Source organism: Callionymus lyra, chromosome 2 (genome assembly GCF_982586985.1).
Source record: "Callionymus lyra chromosome 2, fCalLyr1.hap1.1, whole genome shotgun sequence".
NCBI classification, from domain to species: Eukaryota; Metazoa; Chordata; class Actinopteri; order Syngnathiformes; family Callionymidae; genus Callionymus; species Callionymus lyra.
In genome coordinates, this window is record NC_141819.1 from 32,151,793 (window position 1) to 32,178,553 (window position 26,761).

The 26,761-nt window shown below is 41.9% G+C and overlaps 5 protein-coding genes across 8 annotated transcripts in view; 2 read left to right on the forward strand and 3 right to left on the reverse strand.

Annotated features, from left to right (window-relative positions):
* Positions 1 to 199: 199 nt before the first annotated feature.
* Positions 200 to 8,105, reverse strand: LOC148086570 (tetraspanin-33). Its single transcript, XM_087784742.1, has 8 exons — positions 7,751 to 8,105; positions 6,527 to 6,584; positions 6,071 to 6,195; positions 5,940 to 6,014; positions 5,786 to 5,881; positions 4,665 to 4,793; positions 781 to 942; positions 200 to 720 (listed from the first exon to the last, which is right to left on the reverse strand). The coding sequence occupies exons 1-8, from the start codon at positions 7,805 to 7,807 to the stop codon at positions 577 to 579; spliced, it is 846 nt and encodes a 281-aa protein (XP_087640868.1). The 5' UTR covers positions 7,808 to 8,105; the 3' UTR covers positions 200 to 576.
* On the reverse strand, positions 1,696 to 4,153 carry LOC148086571 (E3 ubiquitin-protein ligase TRIM47-like). The gene has a single exon (XM_087784734.1). It carries the CDS (start codon positions 3,617 to 3,619, stop codon positions 1,958 to 1,960), a length of 1,662 nt encoding a protein of 553 aa, XP_087640860.1. The 5' UTR covers positions 3,620 to 4,153; the 3' UTR covers positions 1,696 to 1,957.
* Positions 8,106 to 8,969: 864 nt separating the features above from the next.
* Positions 8,970 to 16,450, forward strand: reep6 (receptor accessory protein 6). Of its 2 annotated transcripts, none has more exons than XM_087784749.1 (6): positions 8,970 to 9,158; positions 11,787 to 11,880; positions 12,377 to 12,515; positions 12,589 to 12,757; positions 15,546 to 15,682; positions 16,191 to 16,442. In XM_087784749.1, exons 1-6 carry the CDS (start codon positions 9,026 to 9,028, stop codon positions 16,218 to 16,220), a joined length of 702 nt encoding a protein of 233 aa, XP_087640875.1. In that variant the 5' UTR covers positions 8,970 to 9,025; the 3' UTR covers positions 16,221 to 16,442. The 2 variants fall into 2 exon arrangements, with proteins under 2 accessions (XP_087640875.1, XP_087640876.1); XM_087784750.1 differs by lacking the exon at positions 8,970 to 9,158 and adding an exon at positions 10,515 to 10,659 and having other exon boundaries at positions 16,191 to 16,450.
* Positions 16,451 to 16,956: 506 nt separating this feature from the next.
* c2h19orf25 (chromosome 2 C19orf25 homolog) lies at positions 16,957 to 19,075 on the forward strand. Of its 2 annotated transcripts, none has more exons than XM_087784757.1 (3): positions 16,957 to 17,093; positions 17,450 to 17,602; positions 18,612 to 19,075. In XM_087784757.1, exons 2-3 carry the CDS (start codon positions 17,461 to 17,463, stop codon positions 18,794 to 18,796), a joined length of 327 nt encoding a protein of 108 aa, XP_087640883.1. In that variant the 5' UTR covers positions 16,957 to 17,093; positions 17,450 to 17,460; the 3' UTR covers positions 18,797 to 19,075. The 2 variants fall into 2 exon arrangements, with proteins under 2 accessions (XP_087640883.1, XP_087640884.1); XM_087784758.1 differs by having other exon boundaries at positions 16,969 to 17,070; positions 17,449 to 17,602.
* Positions 19,076 to 19,346: 271 nt separating this feature from the next.
* apc2 (APC regulator of WNT signaling pathway 2) overlaps positions 19,347 to 26,761 on the reverse strand; it is a 29,508-nt gene continuing 22,093 nt past the window's right edge. For both annotated transcript variants that reach the window (XM_087784713.1, XM_087784712.1), the window contains one exon: positions 19,347 to 26,733. In XM_087784713.1, coding sequence (XP_087640839.1) covers positions 21,264 to 26,733 — 5,470 coding nt within the window. In that variant the 3' untranslated portion in view covers positions 19,347 to 21,263. The remainder of the gene's footprint in view (positions 26,734 to 26,761) is intronic.

Sequence of the window (26,761 nt, forward strand, 5' to 3'; positions counted from 1 at the left end):
TGTAAGTAACTTTTTTGTAAATATCTACATAGTTTAAGCTAAACACTAAAGTTTAATACATTGATTATATTCTATTTTCTCTTCCCTATTTTGGAAAAATAAAAGTATTTTTCAAAATAATTGAGCAAACATAACAAATAAAATGTGATATTATTGATATTGTTTATTCATAAAAACATATACAACAACCTTTGGTAACTGAGGTTAACAAAGTGTACAAATCGTCCTCTCTCACATGAGCAGACCAACACTTAATTTTATTAACATGTTTAAAAAAAACAGCTTCAAATGAAAGAGAAGATATTCTGCTGTTCCACTTGAGGTAGTTGTACAGCACATATGCTCCCCTGGTCACACTTTGAGGGAAAACAATTACTTACACAAAAAAGTATCCCATAATGTTCAATCAAGTTCTGTCATTGTTACAAATCAATGGTTTGTGTTAATTTGTTACTGTAATGTAACTTCCAATCTTAAACTTTTTGATGGACACCATGATTGTTCACTTTTCCTGCCTGTGTCTTAAAAAATAACAATTTGACACAAAATAAATGTTTAATGTGTGTCCTAGTGACATCAATCATCATCAAAGTTGGCAAAAGCAGGAAACCAGTAGCTGTCCTTCCTCTCCGGGCGACCCTTGGCCTGGTTTTCTTTCTTCTGTGTCCTCACTTTGTTGATCCTGGAGACCTGAGCTGCAGCGAGGCCGATCATGCACACCTGACGAGACACGTGGATGTTGCCGACTGCTGAGAGAAACCTCTGAAGACGTCATGTTACCTCCAGCATCAGCAGCCCGGTGGTCAGTCCAGCCACCAGCAGCAGGTTGTTCATGGACCACAAGACGATCTTCTCCAGGCAACCGGTGACGAAGATGTCCTCACTGGCCGGACTCTCCCCGAGCTGCTGCATCCCATAACCACACATGGTGTTGAGTACCGTCTGTGTGACACAAACAAAGGTGAGACCAATTTATTCTTTATTTAAATGTTTTGTTCATAGGTTTGACTTTTTTGTTTTGTATTATAAATAATTAAAACCCATTTAATATTGAAAGGTTGATATTGAAAGGTATGATTTGCTGTTGTTGTTTTTTGTATAAATAATAAAATAAAATGCAATTTAGAATGTATTTACTTTTATTTATTTTAAGTTTTTATTTATTTATTTTTTTAATAATTGATTTCAGCCATTTTTATATTGAAAGGTTTAATTGTTTTATTTATTTAATAATTTAATTCAATAATTTGTATATATAAAGTTTGTTTATATAGATATTAAAATAAAATGAAATAACATTTTTTTTTTACTATTTTCACACATAGAGTTTGATATTCTATGTATTCTATTCTATTTCAATTTTTTCAAAATCACTTTAAAATAAATATTTTCCTATTCGTAGCATTTTAACATCAATATAAACGTGTTGGTATAATAGTTCCACCATAAAAATTACAAGATATCTTAATTATAATTTTTAAAAAATCAACCCTTCAATAAAGAAATTATTGGATTAAATATTTTAAAAAAAGAAAATCAATGCTTAAAAATATGAAAGACTTCCAATAGCAACTATGTACTTCCTGGTACCCACCGGAACAAAGTCAATGATTGATAACTTTCTCCGATTATTTCTCTTTCTGGGAGTGAAAATACTCCAATTTAATTTCTAAAAATGATTCACGTAACATTAGATTGTTGGTAACTGAACCGTTTATTGAAGGAAGTGACAGAATTGTTGTTTTCAAACACCAGCCCAAGAGTTCATATCATGAGAATATCTTGAAACAGCGACGAACACAGAAGATGTTTAATAAACTCTCAAAGGTTGAGAAAGGTTTTAAAAAGTTTGTATAAAGAGCAGTTTATACAAAGTCCAACCACCACTAAAAACTCAGATTTTTTTTTTTTGTCCATGTTTGATGTGAAGGAGCTGAAGAAGAAACAAGAAAGACTCTTAGTTCAGATCCAGGAACTCGCAGGAAGACTTCACCCCGACTCTGACTCCAGCACAGAGAGGCTCCGAGAACCTGGTCTGGACTCTGTGGAGGAGGGTCATGGTCTCAGAGACGCTGTAAAAGGACAGAAGACCTGTGGAGTGATCCAGGTACACCCCAACTCTGGGGGACGGGAGGACCTGGACCTCCTGTGTGACGCCGCCGTGGATGAACCTACAACCGGAAGCGTTGGTCCAGCAGAAAGACCAGGATGTGGCGTTGAGACCAAATTCTCTGGATTCTCCTGGGCTTCTGATCCTGGAGGCGACTGCTACAGAGACTCCCTGAGTCCACTTCACCTCCCAGTAGCAGCGACCGGTCAGAGTCTCTTTGCTCAGGACCTGCCAATCACCCATGAATCTGTCCGGGTGTTTAGGACGGAGATTCTGTTTGCTCCCTCCTCTGACCTTCCTGTTGGCTTTAGACAAGGACAAACAGTAGTGAGCGGTGTTTGGATCCAGAGTGAGATCTCGAGCATGTCGGAGGAACTGGGCTCTGGTCTCGGGCTCAGCCTCCAACAGCAGACGCTCCTCCGGGGTCAGCGGCATGTTGGCCCAGGTGTCTCTCAGGAAGTCCTGGAGTTGGTCTCTGCTCGCCGCCACGGCTGCCGCCACGTCTCCGGAGTAGCTGTGAGGAGACACGTCCGCCCTGGACACGGGAGCGTCTTCACAGGCCTCGGAGAGGGACGCAAACTTGAGTAGGAATTTGTTGTCGTCCTCCATGTGTGACAGCTTCTCCAGTTCAGCATCTTTGTCCTTCAGCTCGGTGATCTCCCTCCTCAGACCTTCCTGGAGCTCCTGGAGTCGACCGACGTCGGCCTCCTGCTGGGATCTGATCTCCCGCTCCACCCCAGACTTTCTTCTCTGAAGGAGGGTCGTCATCTGCTCGAATATCTGGTCGCTGTCCTTCACTGCTTTCTCAGCAGAGGCCGTGATATTCTTCTCCTCCTGCTGGAGCCGCCTCACCTCCTTCTCCCTCTCCCGGACCCTCTGCTGGATCCCCCCGCGGCTCCGTCCCGCCTCCTTCTCCTGCTCGCCTCTCGCCGACGCCGCCGAGATCGTGTCGTGGTCCTTGTGGCTGTCCACGGCGCAGAGGTAACACATGACCCGGTGGTCGGTGCGGCAGTAGATCTTCATCACCTCGTGGTGACGGGAGCAGAGGTTCTCCTCCAGCCGCTCGGCCGGGTCCACCAGCCGGTGTCTCCTGAAGGCCGGCTCCGTGAGGTGGGGCCGCAGGTGTCGGTCGCAGAACGACACCAGGCACACCTGACAGGACTTGTGGGCTTTCATCTTCCTGCCGCTGCAGACGTCACACGTCACGTCTTCAGGTCCAGCGTAGCAGCAGACGGCAGCTGCGGTCGCAGCAGCTCCGGGCGTCTGGTCCAGCTGCTCCACCAACTCCGCCAGCATGGTGTTCTTCTGCAGGAGGGGCCTGGGCGTGAAGGACCGAGTGCACTGAGGACACCTGTAGACGTTCTTCTCCGCTCCTCCGTCCCAGATCCCCTTGATACACGTCAGGCAGTAGTTGTGTCCACAAGGAAGAGTGACTGGATCCTTCAGCAGGTCCAGACAGATGGCGCAGGAGAAGGACTCTCTCTGCAGATCCACTGTCTTCTCCTCCATGTTATTGTTCACTGAAGACTGACTTACTTTCGTTTTCAGGGAAACCAGAGTGTGGAAGTCATGTGACCTGGCAGGAGGTGGGATTTCACCTTCAACTCCACCCCGTTGTTGCAACACCGAGAGGTGCAGGGAGGTCGTAAATTCAATAAGGCAACAGAGAGGAAACGAATCATGTGTCTTTCAGGAACTAGAGTCTAAATCAACAGTTTTTTCTTTTCCAAAACATTAAATGCATTTAATTATTTTTTTAAACTTGAAAAAAAAAGAAAGAATGATGCATCAAGACCAATTAAAAATAATTCAGAATAATAAATGAAAGCCCTTTAGGTTATTAATAACAAATGAAAAAAAGTTTATGTTTACTAAATGGGACAGCAGCAGAATCGAATGTGACACAAATGTAAAAAAAAGTAATTGTGCTTCGAAAATAGTTTTAACCATTATAAAATAAAGTGGGAAAGAATCTTCTAGTCTTATTTAGAGGAAATCTTTATGACACTACTTTTGAATTCACTCGGCACGTCCATCCAAAAACATAAGAGGACTTTTTAATTGTTTAATTGTGAAGAAACCAGACAATGCATCAAAGTTTGTCCCCAGTTTGCATGTTTGTAAATAATAGTTTGATGTAGTTTGTGATAAATACTGTCGTTAGTTACAGATGTCCGTGTGTACTTGTTGCAATTAATACTTGAGAAAGTGAGAATTCAGTGAAAGGAGTATGGAGATGACGTCACCTACACAGCGTTGTCGTTTCTAGTAAGTCACGTGATGTCAATCCAACGTTTCACAGACAATTCCATGTTCAATACTGACATCTGGTGGTCAAATAAGATCATTGCGGATCGCTCTATAACCAGGCATATTTCCTGAATCGATTGTGAACTTTTTTAAGTTAAACGAATGATTCTTCAATCTTTGAGTCTGAATTGAGATTATTAAAAGAACCAGGCTCAGCTATGAGGTTGAACTGTGAGTTTTATGTAAAAGAAACGACAACTGCGACAACTTTTTATGATCCAACCCACAGGAGGTCTGGGCTCACCTGGTTGAGGGCCTCGGTGCAGCAGGAGAAGGGAACCCCGCAGGCCTCCAGGCTGGGGTTGGTGTCCGAGCACTCGAAGTAAACGTTGCGAGACCAGTCATTGTAGTTCTCCACTCCACAGCACTGGAACTGGCAGAAGAAAATAAAGACGTTAAGGAACTCAAGTCTTAATTCAACTCTTTGTAAGCGATCATTTATTTATAGAAGGGAATATTAGGTTATTGTTTGGCTCATGATGCGAATAGTTTCATCCACTTATATATCGCTTTGGTCTAGAAAATTACTTACTTCATTTTCTAGGTGAGAAGTTTAAAAAAAATAAAAAACCCTCAAAACTGCCATTTGCTCAATCCAAATAACTATTGAATCTTATCTAAAGTAAAATACATACATTTGTATACTTTATTTGAAATATAAAAGGTTTTTTTTCTAATTGCCTCACCTCTAATATAGTCTGCGGTAGCATACTTAAAAATAAAATGCTGATACAAACATCAGTTTTTTATTCTATATACATATATATAAATATAAAATAAAAATGTGTGTGTGTGTGTACAGTATATATTATTCTAGCCCTTATCAACACACATCCTATAAAGAACAATTAGAAGTAATCAAAAGAACAGTAATACAATTTTTTTTTTTAGAAATTAAGCTTTTAAGGTGAGAAATAACAAATTAAAAAAAGAACAGAAGAACATTTAAATAATATGAGACTTACTTTACAGTAGTGGAAACATGAAAAACATGTACAGAGGCAGAGAAAGATTTATGAAACAATTCTAGAAATGAAATGCCTTCTCACAGCCGAATGTTAAAGCAATAAAAAAGGTACATATATATACTTATATAAAAAATATTGAAAAATAAATATTATATTTAATAACGCTGGTTTCAAAATGTAATTGATGCAAAACAAATAAAAGAATGGCATCGTAATAGAAGACGGACGTAGACAATATTATTGTTGGATACATTTTTTTTTATAGATTGTTATTGACCTTGTTAAATGAATCTGTGTGCTCCTCTGAATTGTATGTGAGTCGAAATTCTCTCTTAAAACCATTTAAAATAATTTGTGGTGTCATTTCTGTTTTTATTGCAACAGTGTCGACGCACACCTTCTTCTGGATGAAGTTTATGGCGTTCTCCAAATCCTGGTCGTCCCTGTACCGGACAACAGCCTTCATCATCAGCTTCTCCGTCCTCTCCATCACCTGAGAGCAGCCCCAGCGTTATCTCCAACGTTAACCTTTGACCTGACACAACACTCACCATGTCGGAGAAGAGATACCCCACCACTCCGGCGGCGATCTGCAGGACCAGGATGACCGTCAGGAGCGCCAGGAACTGAACAGAGAAGCCACCGTTAGCTCTCCCAACATGGTCCCGTCACAGGTTCCCACCATCTTCAGCAGGCAGGTGATGTTGCGCAGGGCCCCGAAACATCCGAAGAAGGTGACGAGGAACATGACGGAACCTACGACGATCAGCAGCAGAGCCGGATCCATGGTGAGAGTGTCCACCACATCTACACGAGAACATGGACAACCTTGGAATGATCTCACTAGTGACACCTGCTGACACCAGTCTTCATAAGTAAGTAAGAAAAGGTTATTTGTAAAGCGCCTTTCTAGACCAGGATCACAAAGCGCTTAAACATTAAAAAACAATTCATAATTAAAATATAAACTATAAAAGGTCAAGACACATAAGACAAACACAGGAGTCCTAGGAAATCAGGGAAAAGCACAAAAAATAATATCTTAAGATGTTTCTTGAAGGAGTCAGGAGACTCCATCAAACACAGAGGGAGAGGAAGATCGTTCCAAAGATTAGGATGACACTACTTGGCAACTGACCTTTCTCTTTGGCTATTTTGGCGTAGATTCCTACGGCAATGAGAGCGGCACTCACGACCTGTAGAGACACACACCGATACTGATGTTACAACGTCTGAATCACCAACATCTCTGAGGGTTGACACATCTGTCAGTGCTGTGCAGACAAGTTCTGTCAGATACAGGAGAGGATGACAACACTTCATCCTCGATACGTTGCTAGATTAAAACTCCTTATTCTCCTGGAAACTGTTGAGAAGTAAACTGATTCAAAGATTTACTTCAGTAAAAGAGCCATCAAATTGTAAAAAAGACAGCATTCAAATAAATCATTTTAAACCAACAGTTAAGTCCTGCCATTTGGTCAAAAATGTCCATTTTGAAAATTACCACATTTTATCTACTTTATTTAAATGGACAAACAGGTAAATTATTTCTAATAATAATATACTATGAGAAGTTACATTATTGTTTACATTAAAGAACTATTCTCAAGAAGTTTTGGTTGAAATATATTTTACAATATTAAGATATGTTTGTTATAAACACACTAGGGGAAAAATTCTTGAGAAAGTAATGTGAAAACGCTCTACTTTTTCGTTTTTTTGTAAGACTCTTAAGGGACTCTGTAAGAAATAACACTCAGAAAAAATAAAATAAATAAAAAAAACATATTTGACTCTTTTCAGAAAAAGTGTGACGATCACTGGAGTGGCTAAATGTAAAAATGAAAGAAAAAAAGAAAATCAGGAAATAAATAAAGCTATTTGTGAAAAAATGTTATAACCGATAACCAAAGGACCTAAAATATTTCTTTCAAACCAGATCTTCTTAGAGAGCAAACCATGTAGGTATGTGTAGAATATAACAACAAAAAACAACACATCTGTATTCTTATTTAGCTACAACCAATAAAATGGTTGGTCCAATATTTTTGTCACGCATTGTATATGAAAAAAATCTAAACGCTATCAGCTATTGTTCAGGGGGATGGGCCAAATGTGGAGGCGGTCTGTATCCAGCCAGCGGGCAATAGTTTGGGGATCACCGAAGTAAATGGTCAAACCAAATAAAGTCCCGGTCAAATGTTGAGTTGATCACATGTGAACTTCACTCAAATATCCATCAGCGAGCGACACTTGCTGATGCTAGTGAATCGACCTCAGCTACGAGAAGATCTTGTCAACCGTCAACCGTTCTCGATTATGAACGAGGGAATAATGCGATTGTGTAGCAGGAACTCACCCAGAAGACGTAGCAGAAGACGAACAAACAGTACTTGATGCCTCTGTATCCTCTCATGTCTGTTCAACGTCTGTTTCAATGTTCCTGCTGCAGGTCTGTTTTCTCCTGACGGTCTGGAAGCATGTGGAGGCCTGCTGGGTGCATTCCTGCTGCCAGAGTTGTCGCCTTTTTTGGAGGAATCTTTTCATTCACACGTTTGTTGCTGTCAAATATTAATGGCCAAAGATGTTGAAATAATTCGTGTTAAAGAACCTGCATTTGCCACAGAGAAAAAGGCGTTTTATACTTAATATTTATTTGTTTTTATTCTCAAATCAATACTGAATACACCAACCTCTGTTTTAATGTCATCAAGTTTTTTACACCACGCAATGTTCAATTGTTTCTCTTGACATTTAATGTCAAAAGTTCTCATTATTAAAACATGTGTTTTTCAATTAAAAGATAAGAGTTTTTATTGTAATTGGTATTTATTATTTAATGTTGATCAGTCATGACTCCCGACTGCTATCTTAACTATCTAGTTACTAGGAGATTAAACTGACACAACAGGAGCTTTTTTCTCGCTTTGCAACTGCATCTGACAAAAAACAAGATAGAGATTATAAGGCATTGCAGTTTAACTTTTCTGACACAAGGGGTCGCCAGAAACTGCACTTTCAAATTTACAGATTGTTGCTTTACCATGGAACTCAGATTGTTTTATGTATCTTATTAATCAATGCTAATATATGAGATCAACTTTTTAATTGAATGGAAAATTCTCTGAGGTCCTAGTATAAATGTGCTAATCCAGAATATAACTGAACAATGACTGTCGTATAACATATGAACTCTAGGTTGCAGCTGCAGCTGATACCTCAGGTAAGCAGCGGAAACTGAATTATTTAGTTTATTGGGTGAAGGGGGGTTCAACCTATATTTTTTCCTTTTGTGTACTTGAAAACTCTAATTGCCGGATTATAATCTTTGTTATGGTTACCGGACTGAGGCAGGGACGTATCCCGTTTAATGGGATTAGGATCAGTCGACCTGACCAGTCCGAACCAGTAAGACAAAAACAACTCCACAACCGATCATCTAATTTTTCTTTTGATTGTAGAAGTCTCCTTTTACTTTCTAAAACCGCCTAATTTTCTCTCCTCACCTGTTCCCCCACCTCCATCACGGCACAGATGGTTGCTTGAGGATTATTCCCTTCACTCCTGAGAACTCTCCGCTGAGCCGTCTGTCTTCCTGCGTCTCTTCCGTGAACTCCAGGACCCGTCCGAAGATATGGGCCTCCTGAATATCTTCTCCTCCATCAAGGAACGAGCAGAGAAGTTCCTGAATGAGAAGAACATTGTGACAGATTTCCTGGGAAAGGTGGAGGAGAAGACCGGGATTAAGAAAAAGATCTTGGCCTTCGGTGAGTGAGAACTGGTTGTGATTATGTGATTAACCCAACAGAACAACAGTTTGCTGAGCAGATTTAATAAAATTATAAAAGCGTATCATTTTTGCAACAAGAATATCAGACATGCTTTGTTGAGGTGCAGCAAAGCAAACATATGTACACCCCTAACTCACTGGTTCTTCTTTCTTTTTTGACATTAAATCACAGTATGTGCCTTTAGTTTGTTGGCGAAATATGTAAGATGCCAAGAAGAAAAACAATCCTATGTTTATTTCTTATCAGTTGATATGTCACAATATAAAATAAATCGCTATTTTTCTTTATGTTAAATGTTACTCTTAAACGAGATTTGAAAATATCAGGAGATTTTCAAATGTACTTAATGGTTGAGCCTTAAAACAGAACGGAACATTATGTAGAATGTACACGTGGTGTTTTCAGATTTGGCTTAATAATGATGCTTTGGGAATTCTCACTTGCCATTGAAATTACACATCTGCTAATGAAAATAGCAACAAAGAGTTAAAAACTGCTGACTCATTGTAGCGTTGTTGTAAATATAAGCAGCAGTTTTGTGTAAAAAAACAAACAAAAAAAAACTAAACTTTAATGGAGTAGTAGTAGAAACGTGCTGTGCAGATAAGAAAATCTATAATTTTTTAGCTATTATTTAGAATTTAAGGAGCACCTGCAGCCATTTGTGTGTTGTCGCATGTGACCTGGATTAGGATCAGGTAAGCTGGTGATGCCACATGTCAACAGCTGTTAACACAAACAGATTACTGAGGTAATACAGTAACTGGAACCAGTTTTAGTTATTTCGGTTGTCGTGTGATTGTAGCATGTAAATACCCTGATTCAAAAGTGTGTTTGCTGACTCTAATGGACTCTCTTAAACTAGCAAAACAGCTACTTAACATCTGCCATTACTTCACATTTCCTCTTTACCTATTTCAGATGAAGAGTCTTAATGTAAAAAGTTATTTATCATTTATTAAATGTCAAAAAACATTTATCGTGTGACTAATATTGAAGTTAAACCTGGTCAATGACATGAGCAACTTAAAGGTTCTAAGGTTTCAATTTATGAGAGACATCATCTCTCCAGTGAGTCAGGTCAGTAGGTAGCCCCCTGGTGGACAATAGTATCGAAGTCACGACTAGCACGTCTATTGTCAGTTCGCTTTAAAGTTCCTGTGAAGTTTTAAAAATGTTTGTGACAAACACGACTGTGACAGATGTTGTCAAACACACACCCAGTCATTGTCTATTGTTCCACTGATCATATCTTCTACCGTCATGGAACAAAGTCACCATCAGTGTAGTGTGTTCATGAATGAATGAGCCCTTGGATGACAGCGCGGACTCATGTAGACTCAGCTGATCATGGCTCACGCAGGACATGATGTCACCGGCGCCTGGTGCACACTGTCTCTCTGCAGCTAAACCAGATTATCAGAGCGGGAGAGCAGAGCTGCCTCCATGTGTGAACCGCCACGTAAGCTGATCAGAGGTAGGATGGCGTTTGCATCACCTCCTGTATATTGACAAAAGAAATCATCTTGCATTTGGTCGTGAAGTTGCCATCACTGGACACTTCTAGAACAATTTTATTATCAAATATGAGGCACGATAATGTGTGTATCAGATTTTAAAAAGTCATTTTTAGTTTCTTTTGTGTTTCTCTCACATCCTGTTTTAACCTGAACTTGAAAACGTCTTGTTTTACCACCACTGTGACAACAAAGTTTTAAATGTAACTCTATGTGAACACTTGGTTATCAGAGGTGAGAATATCTCTTGATTTTAGTAACTTCATAACTACGATCAGATTTTCTCAGACACTCTAGCAATATGGTTTTGTTTTTATTATTTCGGCTGATGTGATCAATGAAGGAGTTTAAGTAGGCTTTGAGAAGAAAAAAGACAAAAGTATCTCTATAAAAGTGTGCGAATGTGTGTCTAGTAACTTGTTTTCATTAGATACGTAAGCGTGTTAGCTTGTACAAACCAGTATGGTATTCAGTCCTTAAACTTTTTGGAACCTTAACTTAAACTAATCTCATTTGCTTATAAGCTTTTCCGGTTAGGCAATATTATCTGTCATTGTCCGCACCCCCAAAAACGTTCGCGTTCACTGGCAGGTGCTTGTTCACTTGGAAGCCATGCTGACTTCTGCTTCTCTGTGTCAGGAGAGTTGTGGTTTTATTGGAGGAAGCAGGTGGAAGACCTTAAAATGAAAATTTTGGTACAAAGCGCTAAAAAATCAACATGTTTTAGTATGACTTTGGTACGAAGCCACACCATGAGGTTTAACCTAATATTATAGTATGTACTGTATATAATGATCCCAAAATGGCAAAATGGTTAAGTTTGTCCTGATAACAAATTCCTCATGGACTACCAGTACCAGGTAACGACCATTGGTTGGGTAACACTGTTTAAAAGATTGCTATATAAAACGCTTTTCCATACAGTGTAACACATGTAGTAGTATAGCAAGGATATATGAGCAGGGTATATGAAAGTAGTTCAGTACTATATATAGTATCATTAATAATAATTTGAAGTATTGTAACTACAGTAGTGAAGTATATTTGCAATTATTTTACCTCACCTAAATTATGTTGGACCTCTCAGGTGCCGTCTCGTTGACCGGACTCTACCTCATATACGGATATGGTGCCTCGCTCCTCTGCAACCTGATTGGTTTTGTTTACCCGGCGTACTTTTCGTAAGTATCCACCTGAGCCGTAACATTCCCTTCCTCTTGATTTAGTTCTGATTCCCATGTCATTTTGAGCACTCAGAGCCTAAAATGTTTTCTTATAATATATTCATTGTCATGCAAGTTAAGGTTAAAATTTCACTTAGTTTCTACTCACGCTCAAGTTGACTAAAGGTTGGGATTCTTTTCAGAGTTATCTATGTATTTTTGGAGTGGGCAAAAATCTACGTCCTCGTGATGGTCTGGAACAGCGCTCATTTACTTTGTCCTCTTCATCCAAATAGAAGCACTAAGAAACATCCAAGTCCCTCTTTTAATGAAGGTGTGATATGAGCAATAGTTCAGAAGAAAATCTACATTTTAAATTCAAGTTCAATTGTTTCTAGCAGAGACTAAACTGCTAAAACAAAGATTTATCTGAAAATAATCCCAACCCTTCAGAATTTTGGGTGAACTATAACTTTAAGGTCACCTCTTTTATGTCTCCCTCCTTAACCTTCAGAATCAAAGCTATTGAAAGTCTAAACAAAGAAGATGACACCAAATGGCTGACGTATTGGGTCGTGTACGGAGTCTTCAGCTTGGGCGAGTTCTTTTCCGACATTTTCCTTTACTGGTTTCCCTTTTATTATGCTTTCAAGGTGAGTTGAAAACTTTAGGATCCAACTGAACACAGATACCTTTTCACCCACTGGTCACATCTATGTGTGGCAGTGTCTGTTCCTGCTGTGGTGCATGGCTCCTACCTCCTGGAACGGTTCTCAGATCATCTACACCAAAATTGTTCGACCCATTTTCCTTCGCCACGAGGCCACGGTGGACAACATGGTCAGTGACCTGAGCGGGAAAGCCATGAGTGCCGCTGAGAATCTGACCAGAGAAGGTACTGACTATGACAAACCAGCATAAACCAGTAAAACAAGCTTATGTACCGGCTGTGGCTAGTGACCAGTGCAGACCAGTTATACCTCAGTGTAGACCAGTGATACTTGGGTGAAGACCAGTAGCACATCAGTGTAGACCAGTGATACATGGGTTTAGACCAATGATACATCAGCGTAGACCAGTGATACATGGGTTTAGACCAGTGATACATGGGTTTAGACCAGTGATACATGGGTGTAGACCAGTGATACATGGGTTTAGACCAGTGATACATGGGTGTAGACCAGTGATACATGGGTTTAGACCAGTGATACATGGGTTTAGTCAAGTGATACATGGGTTTAGACCAGTTATACATGGGTGTAGACCAGTGATACATGGGTTTAGTCCAGTGATACATGGGTGTAGACCAGTGATACATGGGTTTAGTCCAGTGATACATGGGTTTAGACCAGTGATACATGGGTTTAGACCAGTAATACATGGGTTTAGACCAGTGATACATCAGTGTAGACCAGTGATACATCAGCGTAGACCAGTGATACATGGGTGTAGACCAGTGATACATGGGTTTAGTCCAGTGATACATGGGTGTAGACCAGTGATACATGGGTTTAGTCCAGTGATACATGGGTTAAGACCAGTGATACATCAGTGTAGACCAGTGATACATCAGCGTAGACCAGTGATACATGGGTGTAGACCAGTGATACATCAGCTTAGACCAGTGATACATGGGTGTAGACCAGTGATACATGGGTTTAGACCAGTGATACATCAGCGTAGACCAGTGATACATCAGCGTAGACCAGTGATACATGGGTGTAGACCAGTGATACATGGGTTTAGTCCAGTGATACATGGGTGTAGACCAGTGATACATGGGTTTAGTCCAGTGATACATGGGTTTAGACCAGTGATACATCAGTGTAGACCAGTGATACATCAGCGTAGACCAGTGATACATGGGTGTAGACCAGTGATACATGGGTTTAGACCAGTGATACTTGGGTGAAGACCAGTGACACATGGGTGTAGACCAGTGATACATGGGTGTAGACCAGTGATACATGGGTTTAGACCAGTGATACTTGGGTGAAGACCAGTAGCACATCAGTGTAGACCAGTGATACATCAGCGTAGACCAGTGATACATGGGTGTAGACCAGTGATATATGGGTTTAGACCAGTGATACTTGGGTGAAGACCAGTAGCACATCAGTGTAGACCAGTGATACATCAGTGTAGACCAGTGATACATGGGTTTAGACCAGTGATACTTGGGTGAAGACCAGTGACACATGGGTGTAGACCAGTGATACATGGGTGTAGACTAGTGATACATGAGTTTAGACCAGTGATACATGGGTGTAGACCAGTGATACTTGGGTGAAGACCAGTAGCACATCAGTGTAGACCAGTGATACATGGGTGTAGACCAGTGATACATCAGTGTAGACCAGTGGTACATGGGTGTAGACCAGTAATACTTGGGTGAAGACAAGTAGTACATCAGTGCAGACCAGTGATACACCAGTGCAGACCAGTGATACGTGGGTGTAGACCAGTGATACATCAGTGCAGACCAGTGATACACCAGTGTAGACCAGTGTAACATCAGTGTAGACCAGTGTAACATCAGTGTAGACCAGTGTAACATCAGTGTAGACCAGTGTAACATGGGTGTGACAAGGCCACACCCATGCGGACAAGGCCAGTGATACATGGGTTTAGACCAGTGATACATGGGTTTAGACCAGTGATACATCAGTGTAGACCAGTGATACATCAGCGTAGACCAGTGATACATGGGTGTAGACCAGTGATACATGGGTTTAGTCCAGTGATACATGGACTTAGACCAGTGATACATGGGTGTAGACCAGTGATACATCAGTGTAGACCAGTGATACATCAGCGTAGACCAGTGATACATGGGTGTAGACCAGTGATACATCAGCGTAGACCAGTGATACATGGGTGTAGAACAGTGATACATGGGTTTAGACCAGTGATACTTGGGTGAAGACCAGTGACACATGGGTGTAGACCAGTGATACATCAGTGTAGACCAGTGGTACATGGGTGTAGACCAGTAATACTTGGGTGAAGACAAGTAGTACATCAGTGCAGACCAGTGATACACCAGTGCAGACCAGTGATACGTGGGTGTAGACCAGTGATACATCAGTGCAGACCAGTGATACACCAGTGTAGACCAGTGATACATCAGTGTAGACCAGTGTAACATCAGTGTAGACCAGTGTAACATCAGTGTAGACCAGTGTAACATCAGTGTAGACCAGTGTAACATCAGTGTAGACCAGTGTAACATCAGTGTAGACCAGTGTAACATCAGTGCAGACCAGTGACACATCAGTGTAGACCAGTGATACACCAGTATAGACCAGTGATACATCAGTGCAGACCAGTGACACATCAGTGTAGACCAGTGATACACCAGTGTAGACCAGTGACACATCAGTGCAGACCAGTGACACATCAGTGTAGACCAGTGACACATCATTATAGACCAAAGATACATCATTATAGACCAGAGATACATCAGTGTAGACCAGTGTAACATCAGTGTAGACCAGTGTAACATCAGTGTAGACCAGTGTAACATCAGTGTAGACCAGTGTAACATCAGTGCAGACCAGTGACACATCAGTGTAGACCAGTGATACACCAGTGTAGACCAGTGGTACATAGGTGAAGACCAGCCATACATCAGTGTAGACCAGTGAATTGATCAGCCACACTCTTCTTCACATGTGTCTTAGTTCTGACCACCCTGGTGAAGAGTAAAGCTTTGGTGAATCCAGCTCCACCATCTGAGATCAAAAGTTTACCGAGCACTTCTGGAGAATCCCCTCCAACGAAAAGAAGATCTTCAAAGCAATCAAAGGAAGTGCAGCCTGTAAGTACCATTGCAATACCAACACTCTGGTCTAAGAAAGTCTTGTGATAGGAAGGAATACATTAAATTGCCCACATCTTTGTCATCTACACTACAGTTGCACAGAAGAGTTTGTAGAGTTGTTGATATTTCCTATTGTATATATTTAAGTAAAACAGGCTGTAATACCCATTTTGTAATACACAAGTTGTGTTAAAATGAATGAAGAGCAGGACATTGCTGAATAAAATAGTCTTGGTTTGTTATTCTCTCAGCCTCTGCTGGCCACTCCTTGAACTACAATCATAACTGTCTCACACTAACTCAACTCTTGTTGCAGCTGTTTTTGGGCTAACAGACGGTAGGAGGTTGTTTCTAGTGTAGTGGTGATGTGGCTCCTCAGTGACCTCTGTGTCGTGAAATTGACTTTATTGTCCTCCTTGTTGTCTTTTCGGTGTGTGGTTAGATTAATCTTTGGATCACATTGCTCCTGCTTCATCATTCACTGATGTGTCTCTGTTTTTTTCAGGCTAAAAATGTCGATGAGGACCATCAGTGACTCGATCGTCGTCTGAAGAAAGTTTTCTATTCTCATTTTATATGAATGTGTTAAATCTGAGTTTTGTGCTTTTTTATTTTCTACTTTATTCTCAGCATCTGCCAGCATTGAGATGTCTGCAAAAGTGAATTTTATTTTGTGTCATGTCTGAAGATTAGACGCACAGTTACTCTAGGAGAACATCATAAAACAAGAAGTAAACTTGAATTTTGTCACAAGGACATATTGTCATCTCCATGCTAGTGTTAGTAACGATAGTCTTAAGAGTAGAATCAATAAAGCTGGTTTAAACAGAACTTGTTTTTTCAATTCATGGTTTTAATGAACAGTAAAAAAGCTTGAAAAGAATATAATGTGCGACTAGCACCAATTCTCCTTTCCTTCGTTGGTTTGGAGCTTCTTCCTGTCAGCGATTTATTTATTTAATTATCTTTCATATTGTAGCCGAGCGTTGTTATACCCGTTCATCGCCTTTTCTCAAGTCACACGTCACAACATGGGATCATTTCCGGTTACACCTTGTCAAAATAATCGGACCGCATCTTGGGACCGGAAGAAGTATCGATGAAATTATTTGCACTATAGTTTCCTTCTCAGTACCTTTATATATATATAAATATAAAGTATATTGATGTTAAATAGCTTAAACAGAACACACTTTAGTAAATTACTGTTGGAGTTGTGCGTTACCACGCCACCCGGCTAGATGGCACTGCAGCGCAGAGGCTGTTCGGTTCGTGTCGGCCGGAGAAGTAAACAGATCGGTCATGTCAACTGAATCTTTTAGCAAAGTTCTCCTCTAAAGCTGCTGTGATGGGATCGACCTAAAGAGCTGACTTGCTGTGCAGACGTTAAGAAGACCAGTACACCCAGGTAGACCCGGACCACGAAACCCCCCTTGAGATATTCCCGATGAAAGAATAACCGCTTATCTTAGATCCAAGCGTTAGTGGTTTGAAATGTAAATACATTCATTTCGCTTTTGGTGACGTCACAAATAATTCGGGTGACAAAATCAATTTGTTAGGTCATATTGTGACCGGTTTATTTGTGATTTATTCCAACCACGTCATCCTTGTTGGAACGTGGACGCGTTTGAATCCAGTCAAAAACACGAGTAAATGTTCCCAAAGTTCTATTCTAAGAAGTAATTGTTAGTCTTTTATATGTTATTTTTTACAAGTCGAAAGTTATCTAATGACGTCATCAACTACCTAAACCGAACACAGGTCCTGTCAGGATGAATCTCGGCTCCAAGAGTAAGAAACGGGTGGTCCTGCCGAGCCGACCGAACCCGCCCACCGTGGAACAGATCCTGGAAGACATAGAGGCTTCTGACCCCACTGACCCGCTCTTCAGCATCCTGGTGCAGACAGGTCAAGGTGGGTCAGCAGAAGTCTTTTCATTTGCAGGTGTTTTTTACGTGTGGCTTAAAAGATGTTTGTTATCTACGTATTTTACTTGCAGTCTTCCTCACTTAAAACTAAAACTCTGGTGATTGCTCCTGATGATAAGGTTCCAGGGTTGTGTCAGTACTTGGGTGACTTAGGTTTGTCTCTCAAACTGAGCCTGAGAAACCTGGGTGTTGTATTTGATAAAGACATGTCTCTTGTTCAAAACTGCAGAAAACTGACCAGAAACTGTTTCCTTCAACTGAGAAAAATCTCTAAACTTAGGAAAATGTTGTCACAACATGATCTGGATCTTATAATCCATGCGTTTGTTTCTTCTCGTCTGGACTATTGTAACAGTTTATTTTCATGTCTTTACAAGAAGGAGCTGTCTCGTCTGCAGTTGATTCAGAACTCTGCAGCGAGAATTCTGACCCTCTCAAGTAGAAGAACTCGCATTTCTCCGATCCTTAAAACTCTTCACTGGCTTCCAGTTTATTTCAGGATCAACTTTTAAATTCTGGTTCTTACTTTCAAAATATTCATGGTCAGGCTCCTCCTTACATCTCTGATCTGATCCAGCCTTACACACCAGCTCGGGCTCTGAGGTCTGTGGATCAGAATCTACTGATGGTTCCACACACACGGTTCAGGACCAGAGGAGAGAAATCTTTTCAGGCTGTTGCTCCTACGCTTTGGAACGATCTTCCTCTCTCTTTGTGCTTGATGGATCTACTGTCTCCTTCAAGAAACATCTTAAGATGTTTTTATTTGTTTCCTTGATTTTCTGGAACTCCTGTTGTGTTATCAGTTTTTTCTTGACCTTTAAAGTATGTACTTTATTGAATATTGTTTTGATTGTTTAAGTGCTTTGTGACCCTGGTCTGGAAAAGCGCTATACAAATAAAAATTACTTACTTACTTATTATTAAAGTGTCATTTATTAAACTATTATAACTTAATTTTGCTGATGTTGCACGTACTCTCATCATCTCCTCAGAATCGCAGCGTCCCTCACCGGATAGCGACACCGAGCTGAAGTTCCAGCAGTGTCGCCGTTACCTGGAGTTGAACCAGCGACTGCAGTCGGCCCAGGAGCGCCTGCTGCAGCAGAGGGAGGAGCTGCGAGCGGCCGGGCAGCAGCTGGACAAGGAGGTGAACGAGGTCAAAGGGCGAGCGCTATGACACGCTTTCATCAACTGTTTTCTGAACAAACCCTGGAAAAAAGACGACGTCTGCCGAGGTAATGAAGAGACAAGTAATCGAGGAGACTCGTGCAGTCCAGGATCGTTGCCCACAAAGACATTTATGAATTTTGCGAGAGAACTACCGACACGGAAAAAAAACTCAAGCTTACAAACCTCCAATCACGTCTAAGTTATAAACTTCTCATGGAGTCTAGGATGCTTGTTTGTTAATATGTGATGCTACGCTGACTTTTAATAAATGAGGTTGAGAAAGTAATCATTTGAAAATATCTTGTTTTACATGAGCGTTCATTTCTGCTGCAAACAGACTTTTGCTTCCGTTGACAAGCGAGAAGTATATTCATTATTTTGTGTGAGAGATAAAACAATGTTGAAGGTGGTTGATCATTTCTGACTTTCAGTTGTGAACACTCCACAGGTCCTACCTGGTCACTTTTGTCCTCATTACAATCTCATTATATCATGAAGCCCATTGTTCTTCTTTCAAACATAAAATGTTGAAACACTCAACACAGTTGAAACAGAAAGTGGTAAAACACCGACTTTTATTGAATGAAAACATTGAGTATGACAAACCTGCTGCTATGCCTATTTCACACGGCACCATCGCGTCCCCACGGACCCCTTCACGCTTTACGACACGCTGCAAATTCAGGTCTTGGATATTCTCAGATGTCTAAACTAGGCCTCAGTCGTGACACAACTGTTGATCCCTCAACCATCAGTGACGACTGTTTCTTCACCAAAATACCTCTTATTCAACTTCAAAGGCTCAAATACTGGATTCGGTGATGCTTGTGAACAATGTTTCTCAAGATTTTGATTGGAATTGTGATGCTAAATTGTAAAGGGAAACAATCTAATTTAGCTAGACAAAATAATTGTGCTAATGGCTACATTCAGAGAAATACTCCTGAGATTAGAACTTATGATTAACAAATAAAATAAAAACATTTGAGGAAGTAGAGAAAGTTTTGTATGAGCTATGAAGAATGTTTTTATGCTATATCTTCCTTTTACATTTGCAGAATTAAAGAAGGTGGTAATAGATTCATGTATTTTCCCTTCTGTTTTAGTTCAATTTTCCAGAGGGTGGTTTTTCAGGAAACCATCATGATCATGATACAACCATTGGCATCATCTGTTCAGAATCAATTATGTTAATTAAGTATACAACAGTATTTCACACTGAACACAATTAGGTGTCACTTGTTTGTGACCATTTCTGGTGATGGATCAATCCGCTCTTATTCCACTTCTTGTTTGTGAATTCAACCTTAAAATCTGGGCTCTGATTGGTTCACATGCTGTGACTTGTCACTGAAGTCATTGTAACACATCTCACCTCCCATATTGTAGCGCAACAGATTGTCCAATATAGCATGCTTGTAGCTTGTCTTGTATTGAGGAAAACAGTTTAGGACGATCAATGTTTGTAAAGAGACATGATCCTACATGATGTGGGTTATGATAACTTGTTTAGCAATATAGCATGTTGAGAATCCACTCTTGTATTTCAGCCTGTTCTCTGCAGAAAAGCTTTGCTTAAAGGCCAAAAATAACTAACCACACTGCTCTGTTGATTTTTTTTCCCACAGTCAAAGCAGCCTGTCCATCCTAGTCCACGTTGTGCACATTTGTTTGATCTCAGCCCGAGAAAGTGATGTTAAATTACAGAATATTCATAGTCTTCTTGCTACCACTACTTCAATAGCCACGTGATTAAACAAGTCTGTTTATAGATGCTTCGGTTCTTGATGAAACTCGATCAATCACACTCACAGCTAACACCATGATGTTAGGATCTCTTTAGGAAAGAGTCGGTCAGTACTTATAAGGTCGACGGGTGAGTGTGTATATATAGATTTATATTTAGGCGCTCAATATATTAGCATGCTGTCGGGGAGCAACAAGAAGATACCCAACAGGAAGAGTTGAAGATTTGGTATGGCTGCATTGCACTATTTACACTTCTAGTAACATTGTTGTGTGGAGAGTATGTATGCTGTGACGGTAGCGGATTCTGTGGAGGCAAACTGGAACCTATTTAGAGTGACGGTTATGAGATATTTGCAAGGTCGGAGTGTGGAAGAAGGATTGAATGGATAGCAGGCCAAAGACGGTACGAAATAATTTACATGTTCAACATCGTTCGAAGGTTTGCATATAGTTCAGATTCTGTCCTGAAAACGGTCTGGGGTGTGTGCCCGGACAATGCTCTCAAGGGTCTCATCCAGAGCAATGAGTCCTCTACAAATACAAAACAAGTAAAAAAGATGCCCCTCCTCGCTAACAAATTGAGGTCTGTGATGGTCTGAATAGACCTCGGCAAAAAAATGTCCAACCATGTTCAAATGGAAGATGGAAAATGTGACTTGTATACATGAAGGAAAACGGTCACCAGACGAGGTATATGGACCTGCAACCTTTTGTTGAATCATGAATTATGATTCACCTTTTCCTTCTGACTTGATTGCTTGGTTCTGGTGTTCTTGCTGGCAGCTCAACATGGGACTGGGTGTGTAGTTAAATGGGGTGACTCTAGCAGCTTTGCTTGGAGAACCTTGGCGAAAATGGACTGCTCCACCTATGAAACTGTCTGATGTTCCTGTGGAGAGGTTGCTGTGGCTCCTTGGCGAGGCGTCTGAATCTCCTTCTTGAGGGAGACTTCCTGAATTTGCACTGAGCTTTCTGAGCAGTACCAATCTTGCAGCGTCCTCTGAGAGCACAATTGTGTTGTCTGGCATTGGACAGGTGCCTGAGTTAATCTTGCTTTGGGCAAAATCTTCCGTCTGGACCGTTGCATCACTCGTTTTGCGTGATGCAAGTAATATTGTGGGCAGCTTACTTTTCAGGGCTGATTTTGGCCTTTCCTCTTCAGGAGAAGAAGCTAGAGGCAATGCGTTAGCAGGCAACGTGCTCTTTAGAATCTGAGGTACGTCTTCATCCCTAATCCTCCTCCATGTCACTCTGTCATTCAGTCGAGAGGCTGATCTTTGCCCTTTCTTCTTGGTATCTTCCTCACTTTTAGCTCTCCCACTTGAGTCAGAGGAGGAAGATCTGAGGGAAGAGCGGCTGGTCACTCGGCTCAGTATGTTAATACTTGGTGAAGACGCATGCCGTTTGAAGGTGTCGCTGTCCTGCTTCTGTCGTACAGCAGCAATTCTGCAGGGCACACTTCTCTGTGCTGCTCTACAGGGGCTTTCAGAACTGGTTCTTCTGGTTGGACGTCTCGCAGACAGATTGCGTTCACTAGATGTGGCCCTGGAGAGTGCAGTTGAAGGCTTCTGAATGCCATTGTTCGGTTTCTGAGATTGCTGATTATCATTTCTCTGCATCCTCCTTGGAGGTTGAACTACTGCTTTAAGTTCCTGACAACGTGAAGAGCATAGAAAGACAGCAGTCGCACCTGGAACTGCCCTTAGAGGTGATCCACCCCGAGAATCTGCCCGGTTGCGTGCGGGCCCATCGCATTTGCCCATAGACTTGGACTCTTTAATGAAAGTCAGTTGTCTCATGAACCCATTACCATCTGAGTCTCCACCACTAGAATGAGCAGACGCCATCCTCACCAGGTCAAAACGATTGGCAGAGAGGCTTCGTTTGCCATTGAGTGATAGCTGTCTGGTAATTGTTTGGTTGGTTACCAGGGGCGACAGGGGTCTTGCTTGTCTGACTGTGTTCTGCATGAAAGGGATTCTTACTGGAGATTTCTGAGTTTTGGGTGGAGGGGATTTTTCATTTCGGTTGACAACTGGAGACCGTCCTTTTCTCTCAGGAGGGCTTTTTGCACATGGACTTTGGACAGGGGACTTTTTCTGTATTGGCTTGTTTGTCTGGGTCGGGGATGTGGGCTTCTTTAGATATTGCTTAGTTGGTGTCGAGCTTTGTGAAGATCCAGAAGATGAGCTTTTAGGGATCCTTGGAGGTGGGGTAGAGCTCCTCTTTGGCAAAGACAGTTCTGTGTCTTGTGGTCTCCCTAATCGATGAAGGCTCTTGGATCTGTGTTGAGCAAGCTCTGGGTTTTTCGGAGCATTAATCTTGGTAGTTGGTGCTTTTCTGGGAGGCGGGATCTGTGAAGGTGCAGCCTCCTTTTGTGGTGTGTAAATTACAGTCCTGCCTCTGAAAACTACTGGCAGGTTTGCCACTGGTTTACGCACTGCAAAGTCAAGTGGTTTGTTGGCCTTCTTGTCTTTGGCAAATTTCTTTTCCTTGGGTGTGAAGCTAGAGGTCGACATGAATGACAAGACAGACTCGGTCTCTTCAGAGGATGGCTCCTGAGACTTTGTGGCTTGAAGTCCAGTGACAACAAAATTGGCCCCTTCCTGTATGGCCCTCCATTCAACACTGTTCAGATCGGAATCGTTATCCCACGCAGTGTCATCGCTGTCCAGCTCCTCATCCATTTTCCATGCATCAGAATATTTCTGTTTCTGGCTGCTGTCCTTTTTCCTCCGAGTTGCAGGCTTCCGTCTTTGTTTGGGCATTGCAGATGTTATGCATTTATGTAGGAGGTCGTCCTCAGAGTCCATACTGACCGAACTTGGTGAGCTTTGGTCTTCATAGTGTTTTTGGATTGTTAACCTCCTGCTTTGTTGCAACATATTGAGAGTTTTGTTGTGTCTGTTTTTGTACGATATTTGTTGAGACTGAGACTCCTCAAAATCGGCATCACTCAGGGAACTGAGTGAAGAGCTAAGCGAGAATGCAAATGATTCATCTTTTATCATGTTCTGTTTGATTCTCTGGAAGCCCCTCGCCTTTGTTTGGGAATTATCAGTTTTCCCGACATTGGTCATGCTCCTGGAGAGATTGTCTCTCCCAGCTTCCCTTGTCTGTTTTCGGACCGATTGTTTGCTTTTGTCTTCTTCATTTTGTATATCTTGTAGGTAGATGCTCTCCTCTGACGACTGCGACAGTTGTTGAAGCAAGGCTTGTTTTTTAAGAGTTCCCGAATTGAGGTAACTATCTTTGCTTTGTTTGATGATGGGCAGTTGACCTTGCCTCTTTCTCTGCTGATTGGGGGACTGCTCACGATGTCTTTGGCTGGCGACCCTGTCCGCGACCTCTTTGCTTTGCATCAGGATCTTCTGTGTGGGAACAACATGTTTGGATGTTCTGGTCAGCTGAATGTCCTGAGCAAAATTAGTCTTATTTGGCCTGTGGAAGTGTGAGAAGATCCTTAAATCTTCAATCCTCTTGGCGTCATCGTCAAGTTCCTGTTTCATACCCTTTGCTGTGCATTCCTTTGCCCCCCTTTCCTTGACAGAATACTGAAGGGTTTCATCACTGAGGGAAGTTGTGCTGGAGTAGTTGACTGCTGTCCCTTCTGCGGAATCCGTGAATGAAGAATCATCACATTTTAAGTCTCGTTGTGGAATGACTATTCTTCTTCCAGGATACATTTGGGTTTTCCCGTTTGGCAGCATCATGTAGACAGGAAGCTGTATTGGCTTTCGGGAGTTGAGGATATGCTGTGGTATGGTGGTTACCAATGATGGTCTTATTTTCTTGAACTTGGATGGCATAGCAGAGTTTATACATTCTTTAAGAATTTCAATGTCATCATCTGAGTTCCCCTCGCTGTATCTCTCTCCCCGATCTTGGTCGTCCTCATCTTGATATTCAATTTTGTCACTTTGTTGCATTAGCGGAGTCAGTTTCAGCTCCACATCTTTTTGGATGTAATGTTCATGGAGTGGGAGAGCGCTTAAGCTCGATGCGCAAGAGAAATTCTCAATCGGCTTTTCAACTGTGAAGTAAATCATCGAGTCTAGGTCAGGGGGGAGATTAAACCTTTCTTTGGAGTCTGCAATTTCCATGAATTTCCGTAGGCTGCTCTCCCACTGACCTGATGTCCCTGTTGCTTGTACATCTGCCCCATTTGTCTCGAGGCAACAAGGAGTTTTACTTCTGCTAGGGGGCATGGTTTGTCCTGGACTATCAGGAAGGTCACTGGGGCTTATCGTCCCATCAATCATTTCACTGCAGGGGTCACTTTGGATTGAGCTAGCAATTGAGGGCGACTCAAAACTGCCCAAAGAACTCACAGAGCTGCAGCGACTCATTACAAGGGGAGTATCATGGATATAGTTTTCAGAGGAACTTGATGGAGACCGATCATCTTCAAGGACAGCAGGAGAGGCTCGCCTAAGGAAGACTTTTTCCTTTTTTGCAGGACATGGGATTTCTAAGGGAACCACGTCTTTACCTGGGAATGTTTTGGAGTCTGTCATTAGCAGCTGACTGTCACTCAAATCCTCTAGTGTTTCATCCTCATCTGGCTTCGTCACAACTTCACCATCCTCCACTTCAATTATCTCCAGGGATGAGTCGCTCTCCAACTCGTTCTCACTCTGTCCATCTAGGGCTCCATCTCCAGAAGACAGGGAAGACAAGGAACTACAGCGGGAGAAGCAGATCGGTGTGTTCTCCACTGAGTATTTCTGTACTGTCTCCATGGGTCCAATCGTTGGGCTTCTTGCTGAGTTCATTGGGGTAAATTTGGTGATGGTATCCCCGGTCATCACAGTTGGGACCCAAGCTTGCCTTCTCATTGCTTGGGCTGCCTGAACATTGATTGTTGTTTTGGCTCCTCCAAATTTTGCCACACTCTGGATCAACGGAACTTGCTGATAAGAGGGAGAGAGTTTAATAGAAGCCATGCTAACATCTGAGGACATTTTTGTGGACACACTAACGGGTGTTTGTGCTTGTGTATCAGGGTATTTCTCTGTGTCTGCATTAATCAAATCTAAAGGTTTAGCATCTTTGTGGTCCACGAAGTCTCTTTCTGGAATGTCTTGCTGGCTCGTTTCATTCATCACTGCGTGTCGAACGCTCAGGAACTCCTGATGAGCCACTTTTATATCCAGTTGGTTGGGCCGTTGTTTTTGGGTTACAGCTTTAGGAGTGGTTGGAACTTGTTCTTTGCTTCCGCAGTATCCATCACTTGTGCTGCCGCTGTTGAGGCTGTCTGTGGACACACTCGTGTGGGCAGTTTTGAGACGTAACAGAGCGTGGGCTCTACTGAGACGCTCTCTGTGTGCCAAACTGCTTGTATCAGAGAGACGGCATGGGGAGCAAGAGTTTGCTCTTGCTTCGTTGAGCTCATTAAGGCCGTACGACCAGTCGGCCAGGTGGTCCTCTGAGCTGAGGCTAAGACTGTCTTCGGAGGAAGTGTGCATGGTGATGTCATCCACTAATCTGTCAATTTTGGCAACGGTGTTTGTAATCTTTTTGGCTAGCTTCTCTGCCGCAGCTGAAACAACATCATCAGTAGGGGCAAGTCTTCTCTCAGCCATTTGGGGAGGATCCATGTCTCTCTCTGGTTCAATATCCCTTTTCCGTGACTGACTTTGCAGGAGGTTAGAATTAGACAGGAACATTGATAGCATTGAGAAGCTTCCAGTGTCAAGACTGCTGGAGACATTTGGTGCTTCTTCATCATCAAAGCAGCCGGAATCAGACGCATAATCTTTTGCTAGACTCTCGATGTGCCTTAGTGGTTTGTGAAGGGTCACATGTTTTGGGCTTTGTTTCTCCAGGGTATCAAATGTCTCAGCGAGGTGCTTTGCATCCAGTTCTGCCTCCAGGGCCTTCTGTTTCCTCATGTAGAGCGAGGGCATACACGAACCAGGGGATACCACGGCCATGTCTTTATATTTAAGGGGCCGATTGGTCAGAAGATTCCGTAAAGCTGCAGCGCTGCCCATTGCTATCATCTTGTGTTTTGAGTGGATGAGGTTACGCAGCATGCTAACGGCTCCTAAATCCCATAGGAGCTCCTGGTCTTTGGGACTTCTGGCGGAAAGGTTCCAAAGGGTCCCACAGGCGTTGCTGACTATGGTCAGGCTGTGTGAGCGAAGGTGCTGCAGCAGAGTCTGCAGGCAGTTGTGGTCTCTGAGGACTTGCCTACATTAAAAGAAAACACAGATTATTA